Below are 18,062 nucleotides of genomic sequence, written 5' to 3'. Positions count from 1 at the left end.
TCTGCAGTCCCTCGCGCATCAAACATTCCAATCCAGAATTTTGATGCATCGACATCCGAGACTGCCCACCCCGAGCATCCCAGCAGACCACGACCCTGTAGACCCCAGATCCCCGAGCCGCATATGCCTGACGACCATGTAGATTTTGGAACATTATTTGATTAGTTTATAATTTTCATAATTATTTTTTAAATATTTATCTTGTAATCTACATTTATTTTATTTTATATAATAAATGTGTTCTTTACAATTCATTTTTGGATTGCAATTTCATTTTATTACCAAAAAAAAAAACCAAATTTATTTTTTTACAAAATTTAAAAAAAAAACGTAATATTAAATTTAAATAATCTGTATAAATTTTGCGCGACGAAATATTTCTCGTCGCGCAAACTCACTTAAAAAAAAACCGTGAAAATAATAATTTATACACTTTAATTTATGCTTGCGCGACGAATGTTTTCGTTGCGCAAAGTATGTATCTTGTGACAGATTATTTTTCGTCGCGCAAGGTTTGCACGACGAAGAGTCCTTCGTTGCGCCAATTTAGCGCGACAAAGTACTTTCGTCGCGCAAAATAGTGCGATACTAATCTTGCGCTACAACTTTTCCGTTGCGCAGTGTTTGCACGACGAAAAGCCTTTCGTCGCGCAAAAATTCATCCGTCGCACCTCGTTTCGTCCCTACAACTTTTTTGCAACGAAGGTGCTACGTCGCACCGTTTTGCGCGACAAAGTCAATTATTTGGTCGTGCAAAGTCTTTCTTCACGATCTTTGCGGAACGAATCTTCTGTCACGCATAATTATGTGCGACGAAATGTTACTTTGCGCGACGAAAGTCCCTTCGTCCCGCAAAGTGTAAAATGTAGTAGTCTTCCTATTATTCTATGTTCAAAAAAGGTCAGCTTCCTATTATTCTTCCTTCTATTTCTTATTAATCTGAACTTTAAACTTAGTTATGATGTATCTGAATATGGCCCTAATCAAGGTGGGTGACTAACGAGTTAATTGGAATTTTTTGTTTAATATCTTGTCCTCTTTCTTTTCTGGTTTGTTGTGGTGCTTCAATGTTGTCAATATTTATACATTTAATATATGTCATGCAATTAATTGATTGTCACTGGTGTTTTAAAGTACCGATAATTGCTTCTGCCGTCTATGCTTTGCTTTCATCAGCCATCCTACTTCATATTTTTTTCGTTTCTTCTACATACATATTATTGCTAATTATTCTCATTTATGTGTATGCCACAACCATTTATCTTTATTTTATAGAGATTCTTAATCAGTGATTGGTTCTCTTCATATATTTTATTGTATTCTGCGTTTCAGTTTCTACTGCATAAAAAATTGTAGGTGACAAACAGATGGCATATAGGTGTCAAGTTTCTGACATAGCTTTCTTCAGTTTTTTTTTAGCAAATATAGAAGAAACAAATTTTCGTAAGGTTGATGGGTTAATAGTTTGCGCAAAACATTTCATATTACATTATTTTATCGACTACATATATATTAATACAACAATGTATTTTGTAGTGCTTTGGAACTTGCTCACCTATTTTATTAATACGCTATAACAGTAATAATTATCCTTTATAATTTGTATGATCCCTCAAAAGATGGGAAAGGATGAGGGATATTACCAAAGCATTGCAAGTTTGAATTATGATCGGGAAGCCGTTTCATCACAATCGTAATTATGTCTTTGAGAGAGTAGGAATCATGCTTTATGGGAAGCACAGTTTCTACAGCAAATTGGCAAAAATAATTAAGGTAGGGGTCCCTGCCTGTTGTTCTAACCTTAATACACCCTGGAAACTTGAAAGTTGACATACCATCTTATTTCATCTTTGCTTATTTAGTTTGTTTTAGGAGCAACTTCTCTTGGGGCTGTTGCCATCTGCTCCTGCTAGCTAATGATTACACATCTCTTGCTGTCAAAATAATAATATATAATATTGTCGCTCTTGGCAGAAACTAAATTCATTGTCATACCATCAATTATGATCATGGCACACATCTTACTCTAGTCTTACTAAATGTTTAATTTTTCTGAGTCACTAACTTATGCAGAATGGAGAAAATAATAATCTAGTGTGCAGCTTATGCGTTGCCAATGACCCTTTGGTCTTGTGCCATTTAGTCTTCACCTTGTTGAAGGAGGTCCCGAGTTCAAATCTCATGGAATGAAAGTTTCTTTTGTTGTTTAGTTATAAAATAATAAAATAAAATCAAGTGGGTTTGTATGTGTTGTGGGAAACAATTGCGTGCAATAAAGGACTTCTGTTATCTTATCTCTTGCAAACTGACCTCAAATTCGCCCTTGAACAAACAAGCTATGGTTGTCTTCTGATTCATTCTGTTCGTATTTCTGTATCCTGCAGCATGGAGGCGGGCGGGTCTTTGAAACCCTCCAGTGGCTAGTCCATAGTTTGGACAAAGAGAAGGTTTCTTTGGGAGCCATTGTTACTGAGGATGAAATTAGGACATCGCGTCACTTGAGGCAATGCGCCTCTGAGCAAAAGATACCAGTGATGGTCAGTAATTCTTAATTTCTTTTAGAAGTGTTTTGGATTACTTTTTATGGCTTATACAAAAGCTCAAAGAGCAGCGAACATTTCGAAAAAGCAATTGTGACAAATCTCTTGCTTTCACAATGATGTCCTCACATGCTCTTTTCCTATAATATTAAACTTCAACCCTTTCTGATTTGAGTAAGCATCTGTTGCAGCCAGCTAGCTGGATCATAAAAAGCTTGCATTCAGGAAAGCTCCTTCCATTTCCTGATAAAGGTACTTCCTCTCTTCCTGCAATTAAGATTCCATAGATCCCAGTTTCCACAAAAATGAGTGAAGATGTATAAAATTACCGTTTCTTTAGCAGCATATGTAGTGGATTTGTTGTGTGCATATGTAATATTGTAGGATACAAAATAATGTAGTTTTGTAATTTATAATTCCAATTTCAAATTTTTAAGAGCTTGGTTGTGTCAAGTATAAGTTATGCTACATACATATAAGTTTCCTTGTAGTTGTCAAACATGTAAGAATGAAAATATTATATTTTTTTAAATTACACCCATGCCTTTTGAACTTTTATCTGTGTCTTACTTGGGTGCTTAAGAAAAATACCTTCTAAAGTTGTTTTAAAAAATCACCCTTGTTGCCAATGGGTCTAGCTCAGTGGAAAAAGACATCGACTTGCAAACCAGAGGTCTCAAGTTCGAACTCCCATGGCATTTTAAAAACATTTTTAGTTCAAAGAAGAAAACTTCAAGAAAAGTAATCAATTAACATGACCACCATAACTATACTCAATGACTATAATAACTATATTATGATATCACCATAACTATAATAACTATATTGTGCTACATCCATATAAGTTTCCTTGTAGTTATTTATATAATAACTATAAATATATAATAGGAAAGTAGCATCTTTATATTAATTGATTCACAAATAATTAAACTTAAAGCAGAGCCATATATGCATGCATATCTTAGAGGCTACCACAGTCATAGCGGGTGTGGCCATTTGAGTCACAGAAAAGGACGGCCAGGAGGATAATGCATATGAATTTAACAAACTGTGATGAAGCATGAAGCATTTCCCCAATCAGGTACATCTGCAGAGACAGTCTCAGAATTCGCATCTTACGTTCTTTCAGGTATTCATCAAATGCTTCCTCCACCTGCATTTTAGTTCCTCTTGCGTTTCGATCGATGTGAGTTCTTCGAGCCAAGCACCGAGCAAGAACAATTGCATCTTCCAGACAAGCTGAACCTCCTTGTGCAAGAAATGGACCCATTGCATGCATGGCATCTCCTGCTAGGACCACCGTCCCTTCGCGAAACCGTCTTCGTAATATGTCCCATGGTGCATGGAATCTCAAGTACTCTGTGAGATGCAAAGAATCCAGCTCGCAATTCTTTGCCATCTCTATGATGCTTGTAGGGAAGCTCTCCAGAGAGTCCAGTGCCAAGTTCCGGACCAGTTTCTGGGTCTTGGAGGCCATTGAATCTGTTCATAATTAAAGAGGAAGAAAGATAGAGGGACAGAAAAATTAGTCAAAATTTTCCTGTGTTAAAAGTTCACGTCATAATATAAACAAACAGATTATGATGCTCCTAATTTTATTTTTCCTGCTGACCTTATCGCAAAAAGGACTTTGTTTTTCAGACTACATTAGTGAACCATTTTCTTTTTGTTGACATGGGAATATTCTAAATTACCGTAATGCACAGAAAATGAGGAATCGAACTCAGATGTACTTAGTCTTTGCAAAATAATGTGGTTAGTGTGGCCTAAAATATGACCCCTTTAGTATTATTTTAGGTACAAGTTACAGTATAACATTGAACAAAATAATATATAATATTAGACCTGGACAAAATTACCTGGACAAGTATAATTTCGAGTGATGAACCAATAAACTAGGTTTTCGGTCATTGGCAGCCGTCCCACCCGAGTACCATCTTTTTGGGTTATTCTGAACTGAGAGCCGAGTTCATGCCCATTTGGATAACTAGTGAAGCCTCTTATCACACTGATGGTGAAAATTTTCTCAGCCCTCACCCCCATCATATTTGATATGGCAGAGTTCACTCCGTCGCATCCAATCACAACCTGCCACCGGATATTTGAGGACATAATTTTTCTTGCATTGTTGCAAAGCATAGTTAGTAAAATATGGGATAGGTGTATTATTTGGAATTTCGGAGAAAAAAAAAATACGTTGAAAAATTCGGCCATTATTTAGTATTTTAATATAATTTATTATTATTTTTTAATGTATATAATCTTTTAATCAATAATGTGTGAAAAATACGTGAATTTTACCGGTATTATTCACAGATTTATAAAAAAGAATGTGAAGAATAATAAGTACGTAGTATAGTATGTGTATTGTACCTTGGCGTTCAAAAGTCTTCCACCTTGAAGTTGAAGAACAGGAGAAGAAGTTATGGGATCCAGCTTAATAGAAAGCACTTCGCACCCAAAATGAAGAGTGTTACGTGGCAAACTATTTGCCAAAATATCAATGAGATCAGTCCTTTTCAAACATCTCAATTCTTCTTTCCTGTAAGTGATTGAGTTCATAATTGATGTAACCATTTTTTTTGGGGAAAATCATTGTCATGCTCAATTTATTTATGTTCAAATTGGATGACAATTTCATCATACATAAGGTCACCAATACTTATTTAACAACACTTTAAGTTCTCTTGCATGAAATTTGAACTCCTAATCTACTTTGACACAACGAAAAATAAATGCCATTAAACCAAATGATTATCAATTTTGGGAAAAGTAGTTAGTTTCTGTTAAATAGTGGAGTCCTTTGTAGACCTCTGATGGAATTTTTCGGGCTCTAAAAGTATCTCTCCCATAATAGGAGGCTCTATATACATGCGGCTCTATCTATATTTGGGAATCTAAATTTTTCTATGTTGTAATTTGGTTGAAATACTTTCTTGTTTTGTAGACTTATTATGTGTTAGTTTTCTTATGAACATTTCAACAATTGGACAAGATTCCAAAAACAACATTTTATTTTATAAACTCTAAAAGTAAAAACAAGTGCCACACTACTTTACTAAATAAAAAAAAACATTTTATCCCATCTATATGTTAGATAACAATAGTGATAATTGGAGATATGTCTGATTTATTATGGTCTTCCGTTCATATCTCATCTACATTCGTCAGATAATAATGGTGGTAATTGAAGATGAGTCTGCTTGATTATGTTCTAACATCCCTATTTCATCTGATCAGGTTTATCATCTTACAACAATCAGATCAAATCGTTTCATCTCAATTTCATCCATAGATTTCTTATCTCTTATACCACCATTTCCCCTATAAATATTAAGGCCTCAAAATACCAACCATATTATTTTCAGAACACACTACCCCCATTCCTCTATTCTAAAAATTCATTTCTCAAACCCCAAGACAACAATGTCTGGAGATGGGTATGATGGGCTTTTTGCTTGGGTTGCTACATCTTGCAGCCTGATGGTGGTTCATCTTGATATACAGCCCTCATGGGCTTGCAGAAGTTATGCCAAACTTAACCAATCATGCATATGTGAGAAAATCGCCTTCTCCTTTCTAACTTTGCCTCCAAAAAAAGAAAAATGTAAACAAAATCTTAAGAACTTACGCAATAGGTATTTCTTTAAGCTCGTCATTATTGACTGAGTGGAATTGTCCCCTGCAAATAAAAAATTTAACATTAAATCATATAGAATAGTTTATCTGTTATAAAAGTATAAGTATGACATTAAATTATTAACGTTGTGGATTGTACACAAAAATGAGAAAGGCAAACTGTAAAAAAAAATTAATAATAATAATAAAAAATTAATTAAAAAAACTACATTTTAGGGGGGAGAGAGAGAGAGAGAGAGAGAGATTTACGAGAGTATAGGAATAGCAGTTTCTCTAAGGTGAGAGGCAACACCAAGTTGATCAAGTGCACGCCAGCCGTTCGGATGCACGATGATAGCTGCCCCTGTAGCTCGCAATGCGTTTGATCTTTCCAGGACCACGCTTCTAATGCCCTTTCTGCCAAACAAATTAATTTTCAAATTAACACCGTTAATTATAAACATCGAAATCATCTAATCCTTCGCTATATAAAATAAAATAACATCTTAATCTAGTTTCTCCGCCTCCCTCATCACTCATGCTAGTTGCAAGGACTTCAAACTCAATCATCATTTGCAAACAACGTAACTTCCGTCTAAATTTGTATCATCTCAACTGAGTATCTTCCGTACAATTTCTCTAATAAAGCAAAATTCATTTGTAATAAAATATACATCAAAATGATCTAGTATATATACGAATAATATTCTTTTGAGAATTGAAAAAAAAAATCTTTTATCGTAATTAGTTTTTGAGAATTGAAAACGATCTAGTATATAGACCCTTATCATTAACCCAGAAATTAGTTTTGATGATGAAACCAACGAGGTGTTAGATAAAGAAGAAGAAGAAAAAGGTGGTGTAAGAGTAAACCTGTGAAGAGCAAGGGCAGTGGCAAGGCCGCATATCCCACCCCCCACGATTACAATATTCTCTTTTGTATCACCAATCTCCATATCTTGCCTTCTATCTTCTATTTTCTGTTTTGTTTTTTATTTAATCCTTTGGCTTAGAAAAGTAGTTGAGTATTCATAAAGGCTACCTCAGGCTCCTGGCTAGGCTGCGGTTTAGAGGGCTTTGCTCAATTTCATTTAATAATTCGCACCAGAAAAACCAAGAAATAGCCAGCATTCTTTGTATGTGGTTCAAACAGTTCGGCTAAGTTTATGAGCAGCAAAAGTTGTATGATTGAGTTTTGCATACAATCTTTCTTTAATTATCTTGGGATGTGATAAAATGTATTCACGGCACACCCTTTTGTTGAAAGCCACTTGCAAAATGAGTCACGGTATGCATGTTCCACCTTTATTATAGCTTTTTGGGGACTATTGACAGAAGAGAAATACTAACAACTTTCTCTCTAACCTTTTTCTTTGACCTTCTCTCTTTTTTGTTTGACATGTGTCATTCTCCTTACAGTTAAAACAATATAATTAATATATTATACAAACTAACTTTTGCTTTCCAAGTTTACCCTTATTAAATGTATTCAATTTATCCAAAAAATTTCACAGCTTTATTACCATCTTATTAATTTTTTTTCTAACGTCAATTTATTTTTAAAAAGAAAATATGTGTTTTTAAGAGGAAATGTCCGGTTTTTTTTTTTATTAAAAAAAAAACACAAAGGGTTTAGATACGAAAAAAAAAAGTCCTTTGTGTTAAAAAAAAAGAAGGGACATTTCCTCTCTTTTGGAAAAAGCAGATATTTTCTTTAAAAAAATAATTGATGTTTAAAAAAAAAATTAGATAGTAAGAAAGTTGTAAATTTTTTTTGGATAAATTGAATACATTTAATAAGGGTAAACTTGGAAAGCAAAAGTTAACTTGTATAATATATTAATGACATTGTTTTAAGTGTAAATAGAATGACACATGTCAAGCAAAAAAGGAAGAATGTCTAAAGAAGAAGGTTAGAGAGAAGATTGCTAGCATTCCCCTTGACAGAAAACCACTCGAAATTAGTTTAACATGTATTTTGCTTCTTTAAGTAAAAGATCGTATCTTCAACTGCATTCCTCATGCGACAAAATGATAGCCACACATTCTTTTGCATCAATCTCTAGAATGATTTAATCATATCCCATGTAAATGGAGTATTTTTGCTCACCCCGGCAGCAACCCCTTCCCTTGCCAGAAACACATCATTTGATGTGTATTCAATGATTTTCTCTCTCTGTAAAAAAAGGGGATATGAAATAATAATTGTGTAGATAGAGTATATTAAAATATTATGTTGTTTTTATTAATATAAGTTGTTTATTATCTTATTGGGTTGTAAGAGCATCTACAACCATACCCACTGTTTTTTTAGTTAAAATTTAGCAGGGTGTGGATTTTCCAGGGTCCAATGCAAACCGTTTTTTGGATAATATGAGAAGTGCTAACGAGTGAATCAAATAATACCATGATTTAACAGAGTACTCCCCACCATCAAACCAAGGCCAAACCCACCTGTTATCGTCATCCCCCAACCCAACAGGAACCCTCGGAATTAGTCTTACCGTTCTAGCATCAATGAAATTCATGATATGAGCCAAGTTCCATGAGCGGGTGTTATGGTCAATGATCTCGTAAATTAATTAAGGGGTGCTGGTAGGAATAGGAGTAGTCTGATTTACGAATCCCCTATGAGGTGGAGGAAGCCAATTATCATTCTAAATCCTGGTGGATAAACCGCTCACCACTTGAACCTGAGCATCCCTCATCACAGTCTCTCCGCCCTCAATCAAGCTAGACCAAGCTCGTGATGGTCTAGACCCCATAGAGGAATGCATAAAGTTGGTGTTAGGGAAGTATCTAGCCTTGAGGAGTTTCACCCTCAAAGAGTTTGGATTATGTAGAATTCTCCAGCATTGCTTACCAAGCAAGGCCAAATTGAAATCCGTATGATCTCGAAAGCCCATCCAACAAGAGTTTTTTTGCTAGGCTCAATTTCTCCCATGATTGCTAGGATGAGAACTAAAAGTAGTCAGATTTTTTTGGAGGTATGTGGGTAGTGAATTGCATATTGCCAATTGTCTGACTTTTGAAAAGTGAGAAAGAAACAGCCAAAAAACGAAACAAATATTAAATGAGTGGAAGATAGCATTTCTAGTTAATTTACCTGAATGACCGAACTTATATAAAAGCTTTCAACAGCTTAAAGGTTGAACAATAAGCCAAAAAAGAGAACCCCAAAGCTCAAAACAGTCTTCCAAGCATGAAGTAAAGAATCAATTCTTCTTCCAAGTTCTTCTTTTCATGGCTCAAAAAACAGTCACTCGCATTCTTCACATTATTAATTATACTAATATTTTTTGTATCATATAATCTACAAATTTACAAATATAGCGGTTGTGATCAATACACGTTAAACCAAAAGATGGGAAGCCAAGCAAGTGGCAAATAAGCTTGAGAAATTGAATTTGCATAGATTCTTCATAATAATAATTAATGCATACTCCAAAACATCTTTTCAATTGAATATTTCCAAAAGTCTTCACACATATCTAATCACTACCCACATACCTCCAAAAAATCGAGCTTCAATTTTCTTCAAAACTTTTGAATTTTTTTTGGGTTTTGTTATGGGTATCGGGAAATATCGAGGATATCGGCAAAATATCGGGGATATAGCACTTATCGGGGATATATCGTCGATATAGGGGAAGATATAGTCTTACCTCCTAGTATCGGTGTCGACAATTGAAAATATCGATATATCGGTGTATCGGCCGATATTTCAATCCTTGGATAGAATAAACCTAGGAAGCCATCAGGGCCAGGGGCTTTCAAATCCCCCAATTGGTGAACCGCCAAATGAATTTCATCCAAGGTGAAAAGGACACACAAGTCTAAGTTCATTTATGTAGTAATGACCGATTGGTTCCATTAAAAAGAACAAATCAAAATTGGTATCAAAAGGGTACTCACAACTCCAAAGAATTGACTACAATGAGACTTTTGCATTATTTTCAAAAGAGTTAATAATTTGGTGTCAACCGATGTGAATTTTACTCTGGAGTTCAAAATAGATATGATGAAGAAATACGAAATGAGTGATTTGGACCTATTGCATTATTTTCTTGGAATTGGAATATGTCAAAACAATGATGGCATTTCTATCTCTCAAAAGAAATATGCAAAGAGCCTTCTTGAAAAATTCAAAATGAATGGTTGCAATCCAGTGGCTACACCATTGGTTATGAATGAGAAACTAGAAAGAGAATATGGAAATAAAAATTTGATGCTTCATTGTATAGAAGTTTAGTTGGAAGCTTGCTGCATTTGATGGCTACAAGACCAGACATCCTGTATGCTACTAGCTTGTTGTCAAGATATATGCATAAGCCAAGTCAAATTCATTATGGGATGGCTAAGAGAGTCCTAAGATATGTTCAAGGAACAATTGGCCATGACATTATGAATGAGAGAAATGTTGAGCCAAAGTTACTTGGTTTTTGTGATAGTGATTAGGGTGGTTGTGTTGATGATATGAAGAGCACCTTAGGATATGATTTTACTCTTGGCTCAGGTATGTTTTCATGGGCTTCAAAGAAGCAAGCAAGTGTTGCACAATCCACTGTAGAGGCGGAACATGTGTTTGCTTCCTTGACAACTTCTCAAACAATTTGGCTTAGAAGAATTTTGGAAGATGTTGGTAAAAAGCAAGGAGAAGCAACTCGAATTATGTGTGATAGCAAGTCTTCCATTGCTATGGCAAAGAATCATGTTTTCTCCAATAGATCAAAGCATATTGCACTCAAGCATCACTTCATCCGAGAGGCGGTGGAGGAAAATGTGATTGAGGTCTAGTATAAATAAAGATCAAGTGGCTGACATCTTCACCAAAGCTTAACGAAATGATAAATTTCACTATCTTAGAGAGATCTTGGGAGTTCAACAGCTAAGCATTAAGAGGGAGTGTTAAAATATTAATGCTATGTTGTTTTTATTAATATAAGTTGTTTATTACCTTATTGGGTTGTAAGGCCATGTATTTGCCACGTTAATAGCTGACTTTTGTGTGTTGTTTTAGCCTCAAATGAGGCTCCACCTCCTTGGGCTCTAGTATGTACAGTCCAAGTGCAAAAAGGCATCCTCAATGGAAGACATTTGGGACCAGTTTGGTTCTCGGAAAAAGATTTGATGGGGAATAATTTCTCATGTCTTTCCTAAGGGATGAGAAATGAAAGATTCATTTCCCATGTTTGGTAATCCTGGGAAAGTAACGAGGAAATACCACTTTATTTTCTTTCATATGTTTGGTTTGTAGGAATGTAAAACAAAGTTTGTTTAATTTTCCAATTATATCCATATGAAATCAAATAAAAATAGAATGCATTTAATGCTATATTGTACTTCTAAATTGTTAATGGGGGACAAAATGGTCATGAAAAATGTGTGTTTAATGTTTACTCATTTTCCCAAACTTTCCCATAAGGAGAAAAACAAAACCCAAGGGGGGATGAGGGCTTCACTTTCCCCCTACTTTCTTATGTGTCAAGCAACCATTTCCCATGCCTGGACTTACCAAACACTGAAAAATAATTGTTTTTCCATTCATAAGCCTCCTTTCCCATGAACTAAACGGGGCCTTGAGGCTCTATATAATAAAGTATGGCCAGAGCTTGACCTAAATCCGTGGACTCGGATAGAGCCCATACAGCCCCAATGAGCCCCACATTTTGAGAAGCTGCAGACCAACCAACCCACAAGCTGGGCCTTGTACTCGTGCCCATATTCCATCCTGACCTGACTGCTGGTCATGTCTAGGTTTGAATTAAATTAAAAAGATGTTTTGTTTAACAACAACCAAATAAAGGCTTTGTTTAATCTTTTACGAACCTTTTTGTTTTTACTTTTTTTATTTGCTATTTAGTTTATTTTTTATTTTTTATGGTTTGATGTTTCCTTCTCTCTCTCAATTTTTTTATTATAAAATGTTTGCTTTCAATTATTATAACTTTCCTTTAAAATTACAACTTCAATTTTTCTATGTTTCTTTTAATTATTTTGGATATAAATCTGTAACTTCTTTTATCACTAGGACTTTATATTTAATTGTTTTTACTTTCAAAATTTGTTTTTATACTATTTTCCAAATTTGGATTATTTTTTTTTAATAGAAATGTTCATTAAAAAAAAATAACATAACATAAACATATATTAAAACAAAATAAGTTAACTAAAAAAAAAATTAACACGTAAAACAAATTACATCATATAAAATATACAAATTTAGTTACATACCCGATTTTAGACATAGTCTTATAAAAAACCCTATACCATTTAAAAACTATAAACACACAAAAAAAAAACCCCAAAATCGACAGCTGTCAATTTTATAATTTAATAGCTATTTTTTAGTTTATTTGTGTGTGTAAAACACCTATATTTCCCTTGTACTATGGATTTAAGAGAGAAAAATCAAATCTGCCCAAATCTGCCAAAAAATCAGATCTGTTTAGATTTGCTAAAAAAACCAAATCTGCCAAAAAATCAAATCTGCCAAAAATCCAAATCTGAAAAACCAAATCTAATTTATTTTCTCCTTTCTTGCTAGTGTTTTCTCGATGTTGGAGTAAGAGGAGCTTTCATTGAAGCTTAATCTCATATTCAACTATATTCTTCATCCTCATCTTCGAGCTCTACTCCTCTTTCACCACGTTATTGTCATCATCATCGTCCTCTTTATTGTCGTCGTCGTTGTTTGGTTTGGACTTGTGATTTTTTATCTTTTGCTTCAATTATGTGTTTCTCTTTAGATTTTAGTTAATTTTTTAAATGTATTTTAAGCTTTGATGATTGATTTATCCTCTGTTACTATTCAGTTATGGATCTCATTTTTGTTTAACTATGTATTTCTATGACAGAGTATTAACAATGTACTTTTATGACATGATAGTATTAACAATCTGGGCTTGGCTTGTTTTGAGTTGATTTGGTTTGTTCTTTCGTCTTTTCTTTGGTGGACATGTATTAGAAATAGCAACAAGACAAGCATTAATCAACATCGAAAATTAGCAGTGTTATTACCCTAGATTGGAACATTACAGGGGGTAGACATGCATGAAAAATAAAATGTCATGTGAAACTAGCAGTGTTATTACCCTAGACTAGAACATTACAACCATTAGAACATTACAACCATTAATCAACATGACAGTAAATTACCAATGTTATTACCCTAGACTGGAACATTACAAAATAGCAGTGTTATTACTCTATACTATAACATTACATGTGTAGACATGCATTAGAAATAGGATATCATAGGAAACTAGCAATGTTATTACCTTAAACTAGAACATTACATGGGTAAACATGAACTAGAAATAAGATATCATAGGAAACTAGTAGTGTTATGATCCTAGAATGGAAGTGTTATTACCCTAGACTGGAACATTACATGGGTAGACATGCATGAAAAATAAAATGTCATAGGAAACTTGTAACAACCCAAACCTTAATTAATATTTAACTATTAGTCTATTAAGGAGAAAGGACAATTTTTCCCTTGGACTATGTTATTAAAGGAAAGTGGACTATGTTATTAAAGGAAAGTTGACTTTTGACCGGAGAAGAATTTGACCATTCCACTTGCACCTTTGCGCAGAGCGCGACGAAATGAGTCCGTAGACACAGAGTAGACTCGAATCGGAGTTGTAACGAAGAAAACAGGGTCAAAATACTTCAAGGGGCAAAAGGGTAATTTTGGAAATCAGGATTTTTTTTAAAAAACCATCTTTTCTCTCTCCGCCGTGCAGAACCCTCCTCCCCTTCGAATTTTTGCTCCAGCCGCCACCCTTCAAACCTCCATAACCACCACCACCCTCCACTCCGGCCGACGAGACCGGACCTGATCAAACCACCTCCCGCTTCCTCTTCCTTTTCCGACCAGTCTCTACCCAGTGGAACCGCTGGTCTTCGCCGGAAAACGTCCGAGATCTCGTTGGTTTTGACAAAACTTCCAAGCTTTCGATCTCCGTCATTCGGCCACCAAATCGGACGAGTAAGGTATGGTTTCCTAGCTATTTTTCGTAACTTAGCTATTGGTTGGGTAGGATTTCAGAAATTTCAAGCGTAGATCGTTCGATTTTCGATCTAGGTTTCAACCGGTTTTGAGAGTGTGTTTCCGGCCACTTTTTGGGGTTGGTCCAAGAACAAAAGTGATTCCAAAATGGGTGTTTTACCTAAGTTAGGAGTTTGGGCCTACGATTTACAGTTTTTCCGGCCGCTAGGAATTTATCAAGCCACCCACGCGCTATCGGGGCGTGTGGCGGCGCGTGGGCAGTTTGGTGGAGACCACATTCAGTTTTAGAATGATCCTATTATCGTCACGAGGCGTAGGAATTCGCGGATCTCAATTTGAACAACGTTTGAACCCCGAACGGATCTCACATCTTGTGTGATTTCTGGGTTCAATACAATGGAGCCATTGGATCGTAACAATTTTCAGATATGTTAATCTAGACAGCTCCAGGATCGCTTGGGATTTGACGGATCGTGAATCGGAGTCCCAGATACTCCGAAATCACGAACCCTAGGGTTAAGGCTTTAAGAACCGTTGATCACGCGATTGTGACCAATCCAACTGTCCAATCAAGACCGGACTCACGGGACTTGTGCCCTAGGATTAAAGGAACGTTAATGTGGGCATATGAATATCCTTAATTGGATGCACGCACTTCTAGGAGCCGGGGGTCAGGGTTTTTATTTAAATATTCTTACCCAGCTGTTTTATTAATATATATTATTTTGGTATTTGAATCAGGCACTCGGGCACCAGTTGACTTGCAGGAGGGACCTTCAAAAGGTCCAGTGAGCACGAACTAGTTGTGAGTGGACTCTTTGTTTTCAGAAATGAATTTTTGCAATTCAGTTACAGTATTTGACCTTGAATAAGTTTTATTCACATATTAGTGATTTATAAATTGATATGAGCTTTTAAATATTATGTTTTATACACAGCAGAGTTATAGATTTAACAGAAATTCAGTTATTCACCAGATTTTTCAGAAACTATATATATATTTTCTTAAGCCACCTTAGGTACCCAGAGATTCACATGTTGCCTTCAGATATGACGATGTCCACGGACATCCAGGTTGCCTTTAGTAAATATGTTGCCTTCAGATTATATTAGTTGCCTTCGGTTTAGTCAGCATGCTTGAGTTGCCCCATGAGTTCTATGGTACCCGGACTTGTGCGGAGCCAGGAATGCGGATCGGGTTGACGACGATCCCATGAATCCAGCCATTTTTGTGGCTCGGATTGACCTAGTGCCACCGAGACCTACTAGGGGAATTGACGGCATAACGAGGAATTGACGAATATCAGGAATTGACAGAAATACAGAGGATACACCTAGGTGGTAGTTTTAAACTGATTTCAGTGCTTTTAAGAGTTTAAGATGACCATGAGTATGATTGGTATATATTTATAAATATATGAGTGCATTGATTTCAGTACGTATATGATTAAGAGAATGATTTAGTTTTGACTAACCGTTTTTAAAGTGGGGTTAGTATGTTCATATCTATTTTCTAAACTTTGTTTTTGGGACAACTCACCTTTTTAATGTTTTGCCCCCCCAAGCTGTAGACGTGCATCCGTGAGCCACCACAGGCGTTTTCGCTTCCCGCTCTTTCTCAGTTTGATGTAGGGTTCTTGGTTCACAAGTTGATTCTTTCCTTGATAAATTAACCTGTCTAGTTGCTCTGAAGTTGCCCTAGGACGTATTTAACTGTTGGAACATACTTATTTATGTATACTGACAGTTGGTGTATATTTAAGTGTTTGTTGACATGTGTAATTTTAGGAATGTTCGATTTACAGGGGAAACTCTGCCGAATTTTTGGTAGAAGTCAACTGAAAGGAAGTTAAGTTTTTAACAAGAAGGCAACAGGTCATTTGTGCTCGGCACTACCTTTGTCGATCACGCACAGGGTTCGGCTTGGATTCCAAAGTGGAATTTGGGTCGGGTCTTGTCAAAATTAGCAATGTTATTACCCTAGACTAGAACATTACATCCATTAATCAACATGATAGTAAACTACAGTGATATTACCCTAGACTGGAACATTACAGCCATTAATCAACTTGACAATAAAGGTATGAAACATTACAGTCATTAATCAACATGACACGTTAATGAAGCTATGGTTTTTAAGACATTTTGTTTGTAATGAATTGTTTGGGTTTTTTTATTATAAAATTTGGTTGGGCTTGTTTTGGGTGCTATTTAAGTTTTTTGTGTTGGGCTTCTTTTAAGTTGATTAATGGCAGTCACGTAATTTATAGGAACTTCAACACCAATTTCTTATGTAATAAATGAGTTTTGGGTGTGTTTCTAAAATGCGGGGGTTTTTTTTAAATAATTTCAGCCCCTATTTTGGGTATATTAGTGAAGCTCCCTATAAAATACCTATAGAGCAAGCCCTCCATTGTGGAAAATAGGCACGTATCTACATAATGGGTTGTTTGGGCTACAACCCATACGATTTATTATTATTATTATTTTAAATATTGAGTCATTCTACAGTGAGGGCCTTAGATAAGGTCTTATCTTTTAACCGTTGAATCAAAATAACCAATTTAACCTAACGTCTAACCAATTTAATCCAATCATTAGGAGATAAGACCTCATCTAAGGGCCTTAAATAAGACCCTCACAATAGAATTCTTGTTTTAATACCATGTAGTCTTCATAAAAAAAGCATGTAGGTAGCCCAACCCAAATTTGAAAGCAGTCATGAGCCCACCGGCCGTGTTCCCCACATAGAGCATGTTACCTGCTCTTTTTCAAGTCAGAGTCTCATCACTTGTGAGAGAAGCAGAGCAAACTTTGCTCCAGCTCCCCCTTGAGAACCAAATTAAATTAGTGATTAGGAGTAAGAGGGATTTTTTAATTTGGGGATTTTTAACCTAATGTATTGGGGATTTTTAACCTAATTTATTAGGGATTTTACTCCATTTTTAGCATTTGTTAAATTGGAAGCTTGTTTGAATGTATGGGCTATCTTCTAAAGCTTGTTTGAGTGTATAAATAAATTTAAAAAAATATGAAACCCTTATTGTTTAACTTACTAGTACTAGATATTGTTTCACATTATAGTTGCTTACATGTTTTATACATCATTCATAGGATATACTTTATAATATCGGATAATCATCGAAATCTTAAGAGAACAAGATAGATGATAAGGTTTTTGGTGACTGTATGATACTTCACATTGAAAAAGATTTTACTGATAATATCAATAATGAATAAATAATTAGTGATTTTAAATCTTTTGAAGTCTCGAAGGGTGTAACTTAAAAAGTTTTATTTTGTATTTGCATTGCATATTTATTTATTGTTGTCTTTGTTTAACTTTACTAGTTTCTATCTTATGTACTAGATACATTTTGAGGGGTACGACTCATTATGTCCCCCCTGATTAAGTGTATTATTTTTTTGTTATTAATTAAATTCACTCATGTCATTGAGTTTGATTGTCAGGTAAATCTAGCCCAATTCATTTTGAATTATGGGATTAGAGCCATAGTCCTTCAGCTACCCATATCTTGCTGGCAAGGGTCGAAGTGTGTTGATAATAGAGCCGGCCGGCCCGACCCAACCATTAGGTGACTTTATAGTAAAATCAACCATTCAATCTAATTTGTATTTCACCTCTAACTTCTAATCTTGTCAATTGATGTCAACAACAACTGCAAAGGTCCCATGAAATAAATACACTCCTCCGGACGCATACCTAATATCTCCTTTTCAACATGATCACCAAATCTGCACACTCAATATTATACCACCACATTTGTGCATAAAATTAAATTGAATTGGATAATTCACAAGATATCAAAATGTATTGAAATAAGAAATGAAGATAAAGATGAAGGGTTTTCCATTTTTGCAAGGAT

At 35.1% G+C, this 18,062-nt stretch overlaps 1 protein-coding gene and 1 long non-coding RNA gene across 2 annotated transcripts; one reads left to right on the top strand and one right to left on the bottom strand.

Annotated features, from left to right (window-relative positions):
- The first annotated feature begins 1,662 nt into the window (after positions 1-1,662).
- LOC148916745 (uncharacterized) lies at positions 1,663-3,075 on the top strand. The gene is made up of 3 exons (XR_016127517.1): positions 1,663-1,773; positions 2,385-2,537; positions 2,732-3,075. It is a non-coding gene; the product is annotated as an uncharacterized LOC148916745 (long non-coding RNA).
- A 233-nt stretch (positions 3,076-3,308) lies between these two features.
- LOC103330826 (monooxygenase 1-like) lies at positions 3,309-7,317 on the bottom strand. Its single transcript, XM_089053702.1, has 6 exons — positions 7,032-7,317; positions 6,429-6,575; positions 6,172-6,222; positions 4,914-5,082; positions 4,400-4,628; positions 3,309-4,022 (listed from the first exon to the last, which is right to left on the bottom strand). The coding sequence occupies exons 1-6, from the start codon at positions 7,112-7,114 to the stop codon at positions 3,502-3,504; spliced, it is 1,200 nt and encodes a 399-aa protein (XP_088909828.1). The 5' UTR covers positions 7,115-7,317; the 3' UTR covers positions 3,309-3,501.
- Between the last annotated feature and the right edge of the window lie 10,745 nt (positions 7,318-18,062).

This window comes from Prunus mume, linkage group LG5 (assembly GCF_029339155.1).
Source record: "Prunus mume cultivar Tortuosa linkage group LG5, ASM2933915v1, whole genome shotgun sequence".
In the NCBI taxonomy this organism is placed as follows: domain Eukaryota; kingdom Viridiplantae; phylum Streptophyta; class Magnoliopsida; order Rosales; family Rosaceae; genus Prunus; species Prunus mume.
Note: the sequence above shows the minus strand (reverse complement) of the source record. Positions and strands in the feature narration are given on the sequence as shown.